This window comes from Rosa rugosa, chromosome 2, assembly GCF_958449725.1.
Source record: "Rosa rugosa chromosome 2, drRosRugo1.1, whole genome shotgun sequence".
NCBI classification, from domain to species: domain Eukaryota; kingdom Viridiplantae; phylum Streptophyta; class Magnoliopsida; order Rosales; family Rosaceae; genus Rosa; species Rosa rugosa.
Genome location: NC_084821.1, coordinates 62,847,547 through 62,866,587, shown reverse-complemented (window position 1 = coordinate 62,866,587; position 19,041 = coordinate 62,847,547). Strand labels below are relative to the sequence as shown.

Sequence of the window (19,041 nt, the reverse complement as noted above, 5' to 3'; positions counted from 1 at the left end):
AAAAGCAGAACAGCCTCTAAAACAATTAACATTTAGAGGACCTCTTTTTTTATTTTATTTTATTTACAATTTTGAAAAGAATAAAAATTATGTATAAAAAATAAGAAAAAGATAATTACCTTGTCCATGAAAAAGGATAACTCTTCAAGGATTAATAAAGAGAAGATTTAAGGAAAGCCATTAACACCTTCCAAATCCAGTGGCTCTATACCAAAGAATATATAGCACACATTAACTTCCAATTAAAATTTTGAAAACCCCGCCAAAAGTGCGAAAGTAGGCGCGTGAGATTCAGAAACTTTGGCGGGTCTAATTTCAAAACCCAAGCTTCTCCTGGAAGATATAAATCTCAATATAAAACCCCAAAAACAAAACCCTCCGTCTTCTACTTCTTCTTCTTCTCCATCTCTCTCTCTCTCTCTCTCTCTCTCTTTCTCTGATCAGAAATCGGAAATGGGCAATCTGGCGCACCTCGAGAAAATGGGCAGAGAACTCAAATGCCCAATATGGTAAACCCTCTCTATACCCAAAAACTTCTATTCTATGTGTTTTCTTTATCATTTCGTAGATGAAAAAGAACCATTTTTGATGATGAAATACCCAATTAAACAGAGCCCAATTCGTACCCTTTACTATCTGCTTGCTGTTCTCTGTGAAAATTGAAATACCCATCTCAGTAATGCAAGATTTTTGTGTTGAAATCATGCCCAAACAGACCCTTTTAAGCCTTGATTGATAGTACCCATCTCAATTTATATGTATTAGCTTGATTCTGGGTGTACAGATTCTTGAAATTTCTTTGTATTCGCTTAATGGGTTCATTTTTCTCTTTTTGGTTTTGCAGTTTGAGTCTGTTTAGTTCAGCCGTTTCGCTGAATTGCAATCATGTCTTCTGCAAGTAAGAACCTTCTTTGTTGTTTTGTTTTGCATATAAATGTCGGTTTGATTTTCGCTCTATTGAAACTCGGAACCAATTGCTATTGCTTGCAGCTCTTGTATTGTGAAATCAATGAAATCGGGTTCCAATTGTCCTGTTTGTAAGATCCCATTTCAGCGGAGAGGTATGATAACACTCTTTTATTTTGCGACTGAAATGGGGTTTGTCATACTATCTATGTAGTTTTTAACTTTTTATCAATGATTTATGTGCAGAGGTTCGCCCTGCTCCTCATATGGACAATTTGGTTAGTATTTACAAAAGCATGGAGGATGCTTCGGGTATTAACATGTTTATGACTCAAAGTGCGCTGTCAGCTAAATCATCAGGTATTCTTCTGCACATGCATTTTATATGCGGTAGTTTTAAGATTGCCAGTGTATGTTGGTGTAATTAAACTTGTAAGTGTTGTGTTGCAACAGATACGCAAATTGTTTTATTCTCAAAGGCTTTGAAGGATGCTGGACTTCCATTCTTTCTGTTACCATGATAACATTTAATCTATCTGTTATGTTATGCAACTGTCATTACCTGAAATGTGTTAGGAAGCTATTTCACTTCATTCTTTTTCCCCCAATGATGGGGCTTGTAGGATGCTAAACTCACTTCATTAAGTTGTGGGTGTATACTTCCAATATATCAGACTGTAGTCAGTTGATTGTGTGTTAAAAGTTTTAGGATAAAATTGGCATCAAGGACATTGAATGTATAATTATTTTCTTTTGATGTTCATGCTAAGGTACTTGCTATTTCTACTTATGGACTTATGGTTCTTTTGCTGTGCCGTTGCCTTTATAATAGATGGAAAGCAGCAAGCTGAAGATGAGAACCCTGATGATCAAGATCCTCCTAAACTTTCTCAGAATAGAGCTGGGAACAGGAGAACCGTAAGAGGGAAAAGATCATGGAAAACTAAATCCAATCTAAAGAACTCTGAATCTGTTTCAGTTAAGCCTTCATTTCCAACCAAGAAAAGGGTTCAGGTTCCACAATGTCCTCCTTCAGAAACCCCTACACAGCCTAAACAGTTACCGGGTGGTTTTATTGATGAAAAGTCGAAGCAGGAGTCTACAACACTAAAGGAGAAGCCTGTTTTAAATGAAAAGGGAGAACTGGTGCTTTCACCTTTCTTTTGGTTGAGTGACAAAGATGCTGAAAATTTGAGTCAGCCTTCTAGTGGTGATCAGCTTAATGATATTCCATCTCCCAATGTTCCTACTTTCAGTGATATCAAGGACTCAGATGATGAAGACTGTTCTAGATTGAGCCCACTGGTAAGTGTATAACCTGTTATTAGTTATTGCTAGCTTTGAAAAGACTAGAGCTGTTGTTTAATTGGTCATGCAGTTAGGTCTAAATTTTCTGCCAGATTTTGATTGCAGTAGGTGCTACTTAGTAAATTAATAAGTTGACAAGTTGCTCCTTTACACACTGATCTGAAACCAAAAAGAACATAAAAAAATAAAATAAAAGGGCACTTGGGTGATGCCAATTTCTTTTATGTCATGGATTTTGCAATTTTTCAATAAAATCTTCATGATGCCATAAAGTTATCTTAAGCTTTGATAATCTCATGTAGGGCAAAGTGCAGGGGAAATCTTCCAATGTTGCTGATTTTTTTGATAGTGAAATGTTCGAATGGACGCAAAGGCCGTGCTCCCCTGAGCTCTTTGCAAGTCCTTCTAAGATGCAGGTATCTGGTCATCTAAATATGATGTAATTTCACCTTTGTGCTAATTCTACTGTTGTCATGTCCTCCAATATTTTCAAAGGAAACATGGGTTTTACTAAGATAAAATTAATATGCAGGTTGTGGATAGTGATCAAATTGATAGAATTCAAGTGAAGGAACTAAAAGAAGCTTTACTAAACAAGAAAATAGGTGAACAAGTCACTGCTGAAAAAGAAAGGTCCAGAAATTCTAGACAGAGTAGTGGAAACTTAATCTTGCTGCCTGATCTTCCACATGATAAAACTGAATATGCTAATCATCAATTTCTTTGCAAGCCATCTAACAAGAGAGGCAGACAAGCAAGAAAAATAGCTAAAAGAAAGTGTGCTACAAGTCATATGGACCTGGTTGAGAATAGTAGTGCTAATTTGAAGGGTTCTGAAGATTTTTATCAAGAACACGGCTGCAAGAATAGTGACAGTTCTATGGCCAAGGCTGGCAAAAGGAATAAGAAAGCTCATCTGTCTCGGCTCGCAACTAAGCCAACATGTGAAAGTGTTTGCATCCTCTCTATTGGTGCTGAAAGGCAGAATGAAGGCAGTGCTGAGAAGGGGTTAACTGAATTACCTACTTCACTAGAAAAGAATGAAGGCAGTGATGAAACTTTTGCCCAGGAGAAGGCTAAGAAAATATGTACGGAGATAAATGCCAAGAACCAGATGTGTCGCTCTGTAAGGTCAAGGAAACAAAAGGTGGTCTCTATGCCCAACATACTTGATGAGGTATCGGAAATCAAGAAGCAAGCAAATAAGAATACTACAACTGAGTCGTCCCATGTAACTGTCCCTACAGATGATAACAGGAAAGTCTCTGACGTCAAGACTATATCCACAAAACTTGCTAGCGAAGCCAAGTCATCTGATCGAGAATTGAAATTCAACAAAAGGGTCAGAGTTTCCTCTGGTGATGACTCAAAGGATAAGGAGGTATCAGAGATCAAGAAGCAAGCAAATAAGAATGCTCCAACTGAGTTGCCCCTTAGAAATCTCCCTACAAATGTTAGCAGGGAACTATCAGGAGTCAGAAAACGTGCTAGAGAAGCCAAGTCATGTGATCGAAAAACTACCAAAAAGTTGAGAGTTTCCTTTGATGACAATTCAAAAGATGAGGCTGTTATTGAGATTCGAGAGGGTCAACATAATGTTAATGAAAATGGTAACCAACCCTCTGAGAAGAGCAAAGGCAATTCCAATGCTAGAATTTTTACTGACCGATCATCAACGCAGAAGCTTCCTACATTGAAGAATGATGTGGTTTTGAGGAGATGTGATGCCGTTACTAGTAACATTCAATGTGCCTTTTGTCTTTCATCAGAAGAATCAGAGGTTTCCTCACTTCCTTCCCTATGTATCTTTTGGGTGACTTATAGTTCAGTTTCCTCCTCATCTTGCATGAAATTTCTATTAGAATTCAAAGCTGACATTCATTTTTAAAACCTAATTTGCAGGCATCAGGAGAAATAGTTCACTATTATAATGGCAAGCCTGTTGCTGCAGATCACAATGGAGGGTCCAAGGTTATACATTCACACAGGAACTGCACTGAATGGTAAATAAAATCATAGAAATGAACCAAGAGCATGGTTTAGAGTTTGAATCTTGCTGTTATTTTATATAAAGTTTTTCACCAGAATTTCTTTTCACCCAAAAAAAAAAAAAAAGTTTTTCAACTTAGAGTCAAATGAGGAGAAGTTTTGATCTAATACTTAAACCAGATTTATACTTTAGTGGTTTCTTACTTGAAACATGTGACACTGTTGGAGGGATTGTGAAAGCCTGATCTAGATTTCCTTTAGGTGCTTGCTGCTTATAAAGTGATAATCATTATGTGCAGGGCTCCCAACGTATATTTTGAAGATGATATTGCTATGAATCTTGAAGCTGAGCTAACTAGAAGTCGTAGAATTAAATGTTGTTGCTGTGGAATTAAAGGAGCATCTCTTGGGTGTTATGAGAAGAGTTGTCGTAAGAGCTTTCATGTTAGCTGTGCAAAGATGACTCCTGAATGTCGATGGGATTCTGTATGTATTATTGTATTATTTTAAAGAAGTGTTAGTATCATCCCATATTCTCAATTTCCATCTATAATATAATTCTACATGTCTTGAATCAGGATAATTTTGTTATGTTATGCCCCATTCATGCCTCTTCTAAGTTGCCAAATGAAAGTTCTGAATCTGAAGCAAGGAGGAAGAAGAGCAACCCTAGAAAGTATGTACAACTTTTACTCAAAAGATCTGAAATATTGGCATTTCTACTAACAAGATTCTCATTTATCTTTTTTCATTTTCCTGTTGCAGACAACCTGGTGCTGATCATAATAAAGTTGCTGTTAAACAAGACAGCAATACCTGTCAGGATCTGAAATTTTGTGGATCATCCAAGAAATTGGTTCTCTGTTGTTCAACTCTCACAAATGCAGAGCGGGTAATAGAGCTGCTTAAAGTGCTTGCTTTTTTCTCTTTTCTCCTTATCCTTTTTGGTAGTAAAATAGGCTAAATATTTCCAATATTCCTTGTTGTCTACAAACAGGAATATGTTGCAGAATTTGAAAAATTATCTGGAGTTACAGTCTTAAAGAAGTGGGACTCTAGTATCACACATATTGTTGCGCCAATAGATGAAAATGGAGCATGCAGAAGAACCCTCAAAGTATTGTTGGGAATCTTGGAGGGGAAGTGGATACTGAGCATGGGATGTGAGTATTATTCTTTCTATTTCAATGTTCTCCCTCAGGCATTTGGATTTTACATTTGTAGTGCAAAGCCTGAAATAAGTGATTTTGTACATGTGTCTATTACTAAAATCATATCATAATCTACCTCTCTCTCTCTCTCTCTCTCTCTCTCTCTCTCTCTCTCTCTCTCTCTCTCTCTCTCTACAGGGATTAAAGCTTGCATGGAAGCCATGAAACTAGTGAATGAGGAGCCTTATGAAATTAGCGTTGACATTTATGGAATCAGGGATGGCCCTCGACTTGGTAGACTAAGACTGCAGAACAAGGTTAGTTTTTCCTTGTGTTCAACTATGATAATGAAAAACTCAGTTCCTTCAGCAGTTATAAGGATCTATATATACATTTTCTTGTTCGCCAAATACATGTAATTTAATTGAACTTTTGTCTTGGAATCCTTCAAGGGCCATGCCATTTGTCTCTGCATCTAATTCTTGTTCAGTGCATGAGGAGGTTACTTTTTGGTGTGTTGTGCAGACATGGTGATAATACCTTGTGTTTCTTTGACAAACTCTTTTACATGCAGGAACCAAAGCTTTTTGATGGGCTTAAGTTTTACTTCATGGGAGATTTTGTACCTTCATACAAGGGGTATCTACAAGACCTTGTAATAGCTGCTGGAGGAATTGTTTTGCACAGAAAGCCTGTTCCAGAGAGCCAGAAAGGGTTGTCTGGAAGCCCCCTCGAATGTCGAACCTTCATTATCTTTAGTCTTGAGCTACCTGATCAATGTCATCCTAGCAAGAAGGGTACCATTTTCAACCAAAGGCAGGCGGATGCAAAGTCTTTGGCAAGTTCTGCTGGAGCCAATGTAGTAAGCAATTCATGGATTTTGAACTCTGTTGCAGCCTGCAAGTTACAAAATCTCTCTTAATAGAATATAAATCTCCCAGAAGTTATGTACATGTATCAGAACTTCTCCAAATTCTCCAGAATCAGTTATATATATTTATATTATTGAATGATAATAAAGTTAATTATGTGATGCAGCCAACAATGCTTGAAGGTAATAGTCACCAAAGTTCTGCACTTTTGAAAGATAGGAATGAAAACAAGAGCTTCCAAAATTATGTACATCCTTCCATTATCAACCTTGTTGATATCCAGGATGAACATGAAATGAGAAGAAAAATCGTAAGTTTACAACTCTTTTGGGCAACTGTAGATCCAACCTAGAAACCTGAACTAGCTGATTGTTCATGAACAACAATCTCCAGCATCACTAATCTCTTCTACTTCTGACAAATTACAACTGCTTCTTTCTTTTGTTATAAGTTTTCCAAGATGTTTGTTGTCTTTTATTGACAACCCAACAAAACTGCAAAAGTGGAGAGACCAGGCATTTCTGGTTTCTAATTACCTTTCCTTCTTTGGGGATGACAGAAGCTAATTAAGTAGCATTCACCTCGGCCTTGTTTTTCTCAATTTTCTTCTGCTCATGTTCTGAGACCTTCATGTAGCAGGACTCAAACAGATGCTCCAATGCCAAAAGCTCCTCTTCAATATCTGCATTCCCTGCCACAATCCCTTCCTTGAGGCAGCGTATTCGGTCTAGTCCATCTTGAATATCCATTCCAATCTCCTCCATCGCCAGGTGCATTGCATCATTTTCCTTATGTGCAGCTTTAATCTTCCTCTTTAGGGATCTACACCCATCAAGGGACTTAAGGAGTTGCTCCGAAAGTTCCTTGTTCCGCTCCTGGAGCGCTGCATTCCCATAGGTATCACTCTCTTCCTCACCGCCACACTTATTCTCTTTGTGCTCTGCTGCACAAGCTTTTACTTTTGCCAACAACTTCTCATTTTGCACTCTAAGATCATTGATATGTTCCTCCATTCCATGAAATTCTTGAACCTTCCTTGCAAGCTCAGTTGCGATAATCTCCTTCTCCTTTCCCAAACTTGAACACATAATTTCTAGGCTCTTTCTTGCTGCCAAGCTTGCACTTAGTGATCTTCTCAATTTCTCCTTCTCATCAGTTATTGGCTCGTGAGGCCTTTTGTCCTTTGGAGGAGCATGTGGCTTAAGATCTGTGTTACAGCGCCTCAGCTCGGCTTTTCTCCCCCCATTTTGAGATTTTTGAATCCGGGATTTCACATCATCAATTATTGATATCATTCCAGCCACTCTTTGTGTCTTTCTGGCATCATTGTCTTTTGCCTCATTCTGATCTTGGATTAGCTTCAATAGTAACTTAACATTGGTAGCAATGCCTAAATAGACAAAAAGCAAATCAAATTAATAATTGTAACATCTGTTTCATATATGTATTATATGCATGATGTTGGAAATTTTTTTGTAACTCGTGGATCGAATAAAAACACAATTGTGTTTATTATCTGTCTATACATGTACGAATGTAATGCTATTCTGAAATGGTTGTCATGACTCGTGACTATATAACACAGGCATTGTATAAATTACCTTCAAAACTATGATCTTCTGGCCGGACTTCTATCTGACTTGTGGAAGAAGATGGTGGTAATACTGAAGGAGACGAAAATGCTCGAATTCGACTCATCATATATACTTCTCCCGAAAGGACAAGCCCAAGGATCTTCAATCTTCAGGGGAAATAAATCTAGAGACTAAGATGTAATTAAGAATGAACTTCTATGACACAATGGCGCATCAAAATCAACAGAAGTAAAGGTTATTTTCTTCTTATTCAAGATATTATATATGTTGTATTATATGTTTTTTCCACCTACTTGAGAGATCCAAAAGAGAGACTGCCTTCGCACTCTCTCTCTCCTCTCTCCTGTTGAAAAACTTTTCCCTTTTGTTTCCCAGGCTCTGTAATATTCTATGTTCTGTTGGTTTTGGCTTGTTTTGAGAATTATTGGTTCATAGTTGTAATCATGCGAAAATATTGGTATTAGTTTGACATTTTCTTTGGCAATGGATGCTTTGACTTTCTTAGAACAAAATGGGGGATTTCACATCATCAATTATTGTTGTACATCTTATTTCATGCAGTCGTGTGTGTGTGTGTATATATATATATATACTGTTCAGTTCTGTTTCCGTTGAAAACGTCGTTTTATGCTAACTACATGCATGGCAGCTTAAAATGAGATCAATGTCAATTAAGCATTCTCAACATAGTAGAGAACACATTATCGATATGAATACAACATTATATTGCGTTATGATATGTTCTATTGCAGAACTTATTATACCTTCTTTTTGGTAAGATCGATCCATCACAAGCATGGTTAGATAGGCATTTAGGGTTTGCTTAATTCCTTTTGAGTGTGAATGCTGGAGTTTCTAGGCCGGGGGTGGGACTACGCCAACTTATGTTCTTGTACTGGAGTGCAAAGGAGAGCCCTAAATTGTTATGATCTCAATATCTCATAGAATAGTCGTCACATGAATTTGGGGATTCAAAAGTCCTCGCATTCATGATACATGGTACGTCTCTAAGAGTATCAGTTTCAGATGTATATATCTCTTGCATGGAAGGCTTTAATTTCACATATCAGATAATCAATGATGTGGGTTCAAATCTAAAATGCATCAATTAATAGGAAATTGACATGATGATACAAAGGTTTACGTTTTACCTATTAACCAAACCCCTTAAAGCGAAATAGGCACAAGGAAAGAGCTATATTAGCATTAGTTATCTAGGCTTGGTTTTTTTTGATGAAGTTATCTAGGCTTGGTTAATCTTTTCTTCAGTAAATAACTGTAAACACCAGCCCTACATGTTGTCTAGCTCTCAAACTTAGCCCAAGCCTAGAGTCCTAGACCCTAAATTTGTAACCTCATGACAACACTGGATGAGAAACTTGTACAAGATGCTTGTAGCAACAAATTTCTTTTAAGTGATAAATGTAGTATTTACCAATAACTGTGGTAGATGTTCGAAACAAAGAATGATGTAAATCAGTTGATAGAGAACCAGTCTATAAAAAGAGTTGAGCATCTGCTGCTTTGACAAAATATATTAGTAAATAATTATCTGTTTTAACTTTTTAATTCTCATGTAAAAGCATTGGGGACACTTAATACAGGAGCAGAAACTAAGATCCTCTTTCCAAAAAGATTAAAACTTTACCGAGATTTGAAACACAACACAAGTACTGGGAACAATTGAAATGATAAAATCCTACCCAGATTTATTTTCTTTTTGGTAGAATTATGAGATTAATTGAGGTGCTCTACAATTTTCACAGTTCAATTTCTTCTTGAAAATAAATAATAATTAAGGAAAAGAACAGTTTAACCTATAGCGTACAACTACATCAATAGCTTTCTTTCTCTTGATATTCTTCGGGTATGAATGCTCTCTTTCATCACCAACCAAACCTTCAAAAATCAAAAGGGGTTGGTGGAGTTTTATTTATCATATGTAGTTAATTATGATTCTCTTTGATAAGCACAAGTAGTGTTTCAGCCGTTTGATCATACCAGTGGCTCAGATTTTGAAGTCCTTTTTAGGTATTAAAGAAGGAAAAACCTAGACCTTAATTCCCACTCCTAATTCACTTATATATTGTTTGCCATGGAGTCCAAGGAGTTTCATGATCGAAATTTAACTGCTCTGAAGAAACATTTCAATATATTTGTTCAATTAACAAGTGTTTGATTATTGTAAACAAAGTTACTCGTAATAACCAAAAGAAATTTTGATCTATTACCTTTACAGATCCATCGATCGATGTCTTACGAAGGTTTGAAAGGAACAAAGATAACATGGTCAGTTACAATTTTATTTATTTATTTATACGTTCATGTATATGTTGGTATTTTTCTATTCGTTCTTTTATGTAAATTATTGAGTTAAATCGTATACAATTATGCAGATCGATGTGAAACCATACATCCCAATGGGTGAGAAAAACAAAAACCAGGAGGACCAAAACGCTGAAGGTTATAATTCCAAAAGGATTTTTCTAACATCTAAGAGATGAAGAATTCAAGAACTACTTTGAGAATTTTGGTAAAATTACAGACTGGGTGGGTTGTAATGTATGATAGGGAAAACAACATGCCTAGGGGATTTGGATTCGTCACTTTTGATTCAGAGGAGGCTGTGGAGGATGTGTTGCGCAAGAGGTTTCATGAATTGAATTATAAGTCTGTGGAGGCAAAGAGGGCTCACCCTAAGAATAGGAAAAACATGCTGATGAAACCTTATGATTGCTATAATCTTCGGACTCTCGGGCATTATAATCCGTATTGCTTTAGTTATGGAGCTTCTTATGGGTATGGATACCGTTTAGGGTATACGTCTGATAATAATATATTCAAAATTTTGGGCAGTATAATCCTTATTGCATTAGTTATGGAGTTCATTATGGGTATGGATACACTGGAGGGTTTGTGTATGTTCCAAATCCTTATAGTGACCTTCGGACTCCTATTTCTTGGGCACATTCAATTGATTATGGTGCATGGGGTAGTGAAGTTGCTAACAGCCCCAAGTCAACTGGCCGAAACTGGACGGAGCTCCCAGATGATGTTACCGCGTTGATATTGTCACGTCTAGGAGCAATCGAGCTCCCAGATGATGACCTGTGCTCATCTCATTTCTTTCCGCTGCAATCTTTCTCTTTGTTTAATTACCAACAGAAATTCCCAGATCAAGAACCCTAGAAATTGCATATTCTTCATCATTTCTGTACAATTACCGGTTAGCACTAGGTTGCAGTCATCTGATGCATATATTGTCAGTACAGGGAACCATCGCAGTGTTAGCATTTTGATTATTGAATATGTACCTGCACCTTTTGGTAGTATGATGACCTTGTTTCTTGCAAATCTGACATTGAACAGTAGAGCTAGCTAGAAGCGATTTGTACAATTACCAACTGAAATCAACAAGAAAATCGAGTCTGTACAATTACCAGCAAGAAATTCAAGGTCTGATCTGTGTTCGTAGCTGTACTTCTTCAATTTCGAGTTCGTAGAAAGCTTTTTATCAAGGTTTGATCCGTGTTCTTCGTTCATCCTTGAAGATTCATTTCAGCATTTGATACGGTTTGTAGCAATTGCTTCTCAAGATCCGGTCTTTTAGCTCATATAGTAGTCACAAGCTTAGTTGCTGTTCATCTTCAAAGTTTCAGAAAAATTGTTCATCTTTAAGATCCAGATATTTGTGCATCCTCAAGATGTGATATGGCGACCTCGAACCAACTTTTTAATGCAGTCTCTGTTCGTCTTGATGATACAAATTACCCCACTTGGCATTTTCTGATGCAGCACTACCTTCGTGGTCTTGGATTGCTCAAGTTTGTAAATGGTTCTTATCCTTGCCCTCCCCTGTTTCAGAAGGCCGATCATGATTCTCTCTCTGTTGATAACACTGAAGCTTATGAAAAGTGGCTGCAACAAGATAGTTCTGTGATTTGTTTGATTATAACTTCGCTTTCTGCTGATGCACTTACTCTGGTTGTTGGATGTCAAACATCGATGGAGGTATGGCTCACCCTTAAACAACGATATGCAACTGTTTCTGAGTTCCATATTATGCAGTTGAAATCTAATTTGCAAGCAATTCGGAAAGGATCAGATTCTATAGATAAATATTTGTTGCGGTTTAAACATGTCAGAAATCAGTTAGCTTCTATTGATGTTAGTATGTCAGATGAGGATATCAAACCATTGATTTTAGCTGGCCTTCCTAGTGAATATGCTCATACAAGGCAAATTATCAGAAGCAAGAATTCTGTAACTATGGAAGAAGTTAGGTGTTTGTTGCTCTCTGCTGAGTTTGAGTTGGAAGTTGAACACAAGGCACACCATTTATCTCCCTTTACTGCTATGATTGCACATAATGGTGTATCAAATCCAGGACATCAAAACATGCAGTATGGCTTACCTAATCTTATTGCAAAAGCTCATGAATTGCTTTCATCACCATACCTTAGTAATTGTGTTGTATCTGCTCCTATGCATCATAGTGTTAATATGGTTCCTGGAGTGTCAAGTGTGCCTCACCACAATACATCACCTACTGTCTCCACTACACACTTTGGAAATGCTTTACCACAGAAATCTATGTCGTCAAGCTCTGGATTTGCTATTCCCAATGTTCCTGCAAATTGTCAGTCTTCAAAGAACTGTGGTGTACTTAGTCCTATATCTGGTGCTCCTTCCGCTCCTAATCCTAGATATGTGTTGAATAATGGTATTGGTAATGATATCCTTGCTGGAACTTTTTCCCAAACACCCCAAGTGGCCAAGAAACAAATCGCTCTCTGTGATGTCACGAACCAAAGCGATGGGTCTCAAATTGGTTCACGGAGTTCTGCTTCCTTGTCAAAGCCTATGGTGCCATGTACAACAAAAGTTGTGAAGACGATAAAGGAAACATCTACTCTCAATAATAATCATGGCCTCTCAGGGAATGTGTTTCCGGCATCACTGAGTTCAAAGTCAAGCATCTTGGTTCCTTTTAGTGATACGTCAGTTTCAGGAACTGTTGAGTCTATTGAAACAGTTGTCACTAACCATTCTCCCAGCAGCAGAGGTACTGTTTTTCCTGCTCCTAGTAGCATAATACACGCTCTCAGAAACAAGGATGTCTCTTCAAGCAGATCTGTTAGTGGTTCCGTTTCTTTGGATGAGACCATATCTACTCTAACTCTTTGAAGAGTCCAGAATTTGAATATGTTGGCAATCGATGAACTTCTCAAGTATATCACTAATAGGTATTCAATTTATTTGTTATTGCTTTGTTTAGAATTTCTTTGTGTGTACTTCTATGTTTTTATAATGTTTAACATGTTTTGAAATTTTCAACAGTTCACCTGGAATCAAACGTCTCCGTTTGACAAACAAGGGATTAATTGAAGCTGCTTCCAAACCTCAGCTGCTAGAGGACCTTGAAATTTCAAGATCACCAAGGTCATACTCGCGTCAAACTCTAGAAGTGATTGGGCGCTCTTGCCCTCTTTTAACAACATTCAAGTATAATGGCAGCTGGCAGAGATTTTACAAACATAGGGGTACTAATGAAGATGCACTTGCCATAGCGGAAACAATGCATGGTTTACGCCAATTACAGCTTTTTGGGAATGCAGTGACTAATGATGGCTTGGCGAAGATTCTTGATTGTTGCCCTCATCTTGAGTCACTTGATCTGCGGGATTGTTTCAATCTTAATCTGGGAGGAGATTTGGAAATAAGATGTTCTAAACAAATTAAAAGACTGCAGCTTCCAGAGGATTGTCCTGATGATGATTCTGAATCAACCGAGTCTTTTGGAGCATATGAATTTCGATGCTTTACTATGTACATATAGAGAAGAAACCCTTTTGGGAAAAACAGCAAACTCTATGGAAATGCAGCTTCTTCCTTACACCTCTTGCGTGTGATCATGTGTAACACATTTGATCTTTTCCTGTACACATTCACATGTAAAGAAATTCCATAATACAAAGACAAAAGTTTGATACCTTACTTCAGCACATGCACCTCAAAATATTCCTCATATTTTCAGTCCTTGTCTCATTTCAGAATATGATCGACCAATAAATACTTGTATCCTTAACCCTTCAATTTCTAGCAAGAACCCGAAATCCTCGGTTGTGAGCACAAACTGGTCTTATGGACTCTGCACTTTGTCTCCATCGTGGTGCTCTACACATTCCTTCCACCACTAGCCGTGCAGCCGGATTAGCAAGGCCTTATTCCAGTTTCGAACCTTCTTCTCTTTCACTTTTTCCAAAGGCTTCCACATACCCCACCCTATCGCGACACACCTTCTGTAGTCCTGTAATATGTGTACTTAACCAGCCCTCGCCACCTTCGCCAAACTACGACAAAGACAATGGTAAAAGAATTGTGATAATGGTGGGGGGTGCTTCTGTAGTTTTGGCTTGTGTCCTTGGAGTCATCAACTACAACTTCAATTTCATTCCCACGGCCATTGCAGGGCAAAAGAAAAGTTTGTCGCGCACACATAAAGAAAGGCCAGAGGAACCAGTAGTCGTGTCTAGGCCAGAAGAAGTGTTAGATTCGTTGTTGAAGGTGAATAGACATTTGTGTAACCAAAAAAAAAGAAACAAGATAGGCCCATCGATATCCAGGATGTTCAAATCGACAAAGCTGCTGCCGTCTATTCCCGACAGACCTACAAAGGAACACTTCGACAATCTTAAGGTTCTGTTCGCCCTTTACACCCAGTATCTAATTAAACTTTGATATTATTAGTTTATGTAAAACTAAATTTGTTTGCCACAGACTTAGCTTACTTTCTGCCGATATACATATATCCCTCTTTCCAGTGGTAGACATATCTTTATTCCCAAGAAATGCTCTTCAAGACCGATATATCTTCAATGTATGGAGATATATTTTTTGATATATCCTTAAATATAAGTGTCGATATATCTGTGCTGATGATATTTCAAACCTTGCCTATGACGGTTGTAGATTGCAGTAGCGGATTTAATCAAGTCCGGAAAGTGCGATGAGGCAGAGACAAAACTTAGAGGGTTATACGAAAACATCCAAGGGAGTGAAGTTAAATACAATGTGGAGATGGAATTGGTACTAGTTCTCATTTTCCAGGTTTGTCCTACAACATACAACTTGCTGTTTTTTTTTTCTTTCTAATCTTGGGGAAGAGGGCATTTGAAGCTACAACTAATTCTCCTGAATTACGGAAGTCCAATGCTAGCTCTAAGAGCTTGACTAGACATGAATATGAACCATTTTGAATATCTGACTTCTTGTTTTCAAATTGCCGTGTACGTATGGTTTTATTCCGGGTGAAGTCTTTACCTCATATTATTTATAAGATTAATAATTCATGACCCATCATAGTTGAAAAAAATAATAATAAAATAAAATAGAATAAAAAAACTGAACTCATGGGATATGAGTCTAAATCCAGTTCACTTAGGCATTTGCAATTGGGGGCCGAAATAGTTTTAACCTTCCGATAATAAAGGTTAGAACTATCAACAATTTTCTTCAGAGATCATTCCTACATCTTGAATGTATGTGTGTGTGTGTACAGGGAAAATACGAAGAAGCTTTGAAATGTAGATGTCTCAGTCATGATGCCAGGGTTGGTGGGGATGGTCGATTTCCATATTACAAGGTACTTCATTTGAATTAACCATTTCATCTTTTCTTCGAATAAATCCTCTTTTTGCTCTGGTAGTCAATTAGCATACGATTAATGAAGATTTTGGTGCATGTTTCAAATTTGCAGGCTATTATCTACACCATGCTGAGTGGTGATGCTCGTGATAAAGCCGAGAGAGATAAAGCCGAGAAATACTCGCAAAAAGCCCAGATGTACTGGCAACAGTTTTTCAACTCCTTTTCCAGTCAACCACCTATACTGGTTGAGGTTCCGACTCCAAAGTCTGAAAGACCGCAACGCTGATATTTATTGGGTGATTGGTGTAAGAGTTGGACTTACATTAATCACACTATGACTTTAACAATTGTATATGATTACTGTTGAATGAAATAACCGGGATTGCATAGATGATTCTATTCCTGCAACGATAAGGAATTTGTATCTGTAATCCATATTGTATTGGGAAACTTAATGTGCTTGTAAATCAAGTAATATATTGATACATAATTTATATATGGAGGACCTATTTGATTTAGGATTACTGTTATGGGAAGTTCCTGATATCAGTCCCTCTATATATAGGTTCAGGTCCCTGCACTCTCTACACACAAGTATTAAGATCTCAGTCCCTCTATATATAGGTTCAGGTCCCTGTACTCTCTACACACAAGTATTAAGATCTCAGCCCCATAAAGAGAAGACTTGAATTTAGAGCAGTTGCAGAAGACCGGACCAGTTCATCATGGCACTCAATTCATTCTCAGCTTCAGGTATGTCTTCTATTTTTCAACTTGTTCCGGCATGCCTTAAGTTAATGTGTTTATATATATGTGATTGTGTTCAATAAGTGATCATTCAATTAATAGATTACAATTGGTACACTCAAAAGTGCAATGTTTTCCTCTATAGCTAGCCCAATCTTCCATTAGTTTCCATCCCCTATAAAATTGATCGCATGCAGTTTCTTTGCTCTGAATAATGGATGAATGTTTTGTTTTTTTAATAAAGATGGATTTCAACAGTAATCAAGCCATAATACAAGCCAGAGTCTAACAGAATTTACATAAGAAAATCAGGAAAAAAAAAATCAGATAACCTATCTAAGCCAAACTAAACTCATTAAAGTCTATGAGACACTAGCATGAGGCAAGCCTAACTAAGCAAGAACAATCTCGCTTCTTAAGGAAAAATCATTCATCTAGCCTATGTTGCCAGCACGGAATTGTAGTACAACCAAAAACTAGAAACATCTCAGAAAAGCTAATAGAAGTTACTCCTACCTAAACATAGGCTTGCATCCAAATGTCAAATAGCATAAATTTAAATTAGAGCTAACTCCTTCCCTTTAGGGTTGGAGGTAGCTCCATCTTCTGTAGCTAACAACCTTGACAACAGGTTGGTCTTTTTATTTTTCCATCAGTCTTCTTCTCAGTGTCAGTCTCAGCATTCTTCCTTTTCCCCGCCGAACCATAAGGCAACTTATTCAGGCTTCTCACAGGGCGACCTCTCTTCTTCTTTGATGGTTCACCGGTACTCAGTGGTGGCTCCAACAGACCCATAGTCGCTGCATCCAAGTTTTTCTTTCCAATTGCTAAACTTAAACGCAATTTCTTGGGGAAACATTTACCTCATCTTATGCCTTAGGGCGGTGCTTTCCCGTGATTGGTCCACTATCCTGGCATGTTGCATCTGTCTCTCTGATCTGTACTTGTCGCCTAGAGCAACGGAGTGCCATCACCGACTAAGGGAATGCTTCCGGAATGTTTCGCGGGATTTGTGCCTCGAAGACTAGGGTTTGGCCAGCTGCCAAACCCTTTGCTGCACTAGAACTCGTACCCTATAGTCTTAACGCAGTACTGCCAGAGCAGAGGGCTGTGCCTCCGCACCCACCACCTCATCATCATCTTCCTACAGTTCTAGGCCTGAACATGGTAGCCCTACATAGGTGACAAAGCCGCAGTGTCCACACCGCCCAAACACCTTATCAAATTTGAATTTCACCAGGAAACGAACATTGTCCTCCACCCAGAACCTTCTCTTGAATAGCAACGGGTTAGCATAGTCAATTTCCACCCGGATACGTAAAACCCTAGTTCTGAAAGCTGTCCTATCGGATTCTTGAAACTCTCCCAGCTTACTCCCAATAAGCCTCATAATCCTCTCAAATCGAAAGGTTGGTGGCAATCCCAACAACGTGATCCAGTATGAGGATGTCTTCAGAGGCACCTTTATAACTTGACTCACACCGTCATATTCCGCTAACGCAATTGGAGCCCTACTAAAGCCCCACAGTCCTCCCTTCCAAACTCTGCTCTGATCAGCCAGATCAGAGAAAGAGAATAGAATCCGATCATCTTCCCCGGTGTATTCAACCCTAAGTATTCCATTAATCCTCCATGTAGATCGAAACATACCAAGGAAAGATCTATGATTATACTCCCTAACAGTGAGGAGTTTCCCAATCATGGATACCTCTGGTTACCGTAAACCCTTAGATGGACGCAGGTCCACCGGCCTTTTCCGATCGGCGATGGCGAGCGACCATTGCATCAACAGAAGCCATTGCTATTGAAAGAGACTTAGTAGTCAAAAAAACCCTAACCCTAGAGAGAGAGAGCGTTGGCTGCGGCTGGAGTTTTACTATGAACAAATTTTTAATAATCTAATAATTGATGAACGTTGTTAAAAATGTGTACTTCAAATATTTTGGTAGCTGGGAATATGTTATATCACTACTAGAAAAAACAAGCAATTCATATGGATTTAACTCAAACAAATTCAAAAAAGTCACAGATATCTGTGTGAATTGGCATTAATACGTACACATAACCTTGTGAAATATTTATAATTGGGCTCACCAGAGTTTATGCAATAACAATAACCACAAAAGTCCTTGTGAGATAACATTATTCACAAATTTTCGATTGAAAGTTAAAATATTTTATCATCTACTCACACTGTTATCCGCATGAACAACTTTTTACACAGATTTCAATATATATCAAATATTAGTTTATTAGAAGTCGTTATCTTTTAGTGTTAAATGAGTTATATCGGGATAATCTTCTGTACGTGACTGAAACTTTTTCATACAGATATCCGTGTGAACTGAACATTACACATATATTTGTGTAAGATGTAGATACAGACATCCGTGTGAACAAAAAACCTACAATTCTGTGTAAACATTCAAAATTGATGCTATAATAAAGTTTGAGGTACCCACACACAGATATCCATGAGAGTTCTGAATGAATCTCAGACATACATCAGTAACGGTACTGCTTAGACCTCGACCCATGTTCCAAATCCCATCAAATCTTTCATCTGGATGATCATCTGCTGCAAACCTCGACCCATGTTCCAAATCTCTTTTTTAGCCTTTGATTATCAAGTGCCTTAAAAGGACTCTCAGACGGGCGGGTGACATCGACCACCTCAACAGCAGGAGGAACAAGCTGCACAAACATGTGGTACCTCCATCTCCTCCTCCTCATAAAACTCCTCCATAGGAGAGACCCTGCCTCTACCTCTAGCTCTGCCCCCTCCTCGGGGTCTACCTCGGCCTCTAGCTCTACCTCTCAGAG

General features: G+C 38.0%; 4 protein-coding genes across 5 annotated transcripts; 3 read left to right on the top strand and 1 right to left on the bottom strand.

The window, feature by feature from the left end:
- Window positions 1–384: 384 nt before the first annotated feature.
- Window positions 385–6,276, top strand: LOC133729197 (protein BREAST CANCER SUSCEPTIBILITY 1 homolog). Its single transcript, XM_062156685.1, has 14 exons — window positions 385–509; window positions 845–898; window positions 991–1,061; window positions 1,153–1,266; window positions 1,739–2,211; window positions 2,517–2,630; window positions 2,747–3,994; window positions 4,117–4,217; window positions 4,503–4,689; window positions 4,782–4,879; window positions 4,969–5,095; window positions 5,201–5,366; window positions 5,553–5,671; window positions 5,929–6,276. The coding sequence occupies exons 1-14, from the start codon at window positions 454–456 to the stop codon at window positions 6,274–6,276; spliced, it is 3,276 nt and encodes a 1,091-aa protein (XP_062012669.1). The 5' UTR covers window positions 385–453.
- On the bottom strand, window positions 6,114–8,217 carry LOC133729198 (uncharacterized). Of its 2 annotated transcripts, XM_062156687.1 has the most exons (3): window positions 7,828–8,216; window positions 6,763–7,616; window positions 6,114–6,251 (listed from the first exon to the last, which is right to left on the bottom strand). In XM_062156687.1, exons 1-2 carry the CDS (start codon window positions 7,925–7,927, stop codon window positions 6,793–6,795), a joined length of 924 nt encoding a protein of 307 aa, XP_062012671.1. In that variant the 5' UTR covers window positions 7,928–8,216; the 3' UTR covers window positions 6,114–6,251; window positions 6,763–6,792. The 2 variants fall into 2 exon arrangements, with proteins under 2 accessions (XP_062012671.1, XP_062012670.1); XM_062156686.1 differs by lacking the exon at window positions 6,114–6,251 and having other exon boundaries at window positions 6,388–7,616; window positions 7,828–8,217.
- A 4,809-nt stretch (window positions 8,218–13,026) lies between these two features.
- LOC133731257 (putative F-box/LRR-repeat protein 23) lies at window positions 13,027–13,660 on the top strand. The gene is made up of 2 exons (XM_062158675.1): window positions 13,027–13,067; window positions 13,162–13,660. The coding sequence occupies exons 1-2, from the start codon at window positions 13,027–13,029 to the stop codon at window positions 13,658–13,660; spliced, it is 540 nt and encodes a 179-aa protein (XP_062014659.1).
- Window positions 13,661–13,840: 180 nt separating this feature from the next.
- LOC133733205 (uncharacterized) lies at window positions 13,841–15,972 on the top strand. The gene is made up of 4 exons (XM_062160833.1): window positions 13,841–14,520; window positions 14,794–14,931; window positions 15,383–15,466; window positions 15,581–15,972. The coding sequence occupies exons 1-4, from the start codon at window positions 13,966–13,968 to the stop codon at window positions 15,755–15,757; spliced, it is 954 nt and encodes a 317-aa protein (XP_062016817.1). The 5' UTR covers window positions 13,841–13,965; the 3' UTR covers window positions 15,758–15,972.
- The last annotated feature ends 3,069 nt before the right edge of the window (window positions 15,973–19,041 follow it).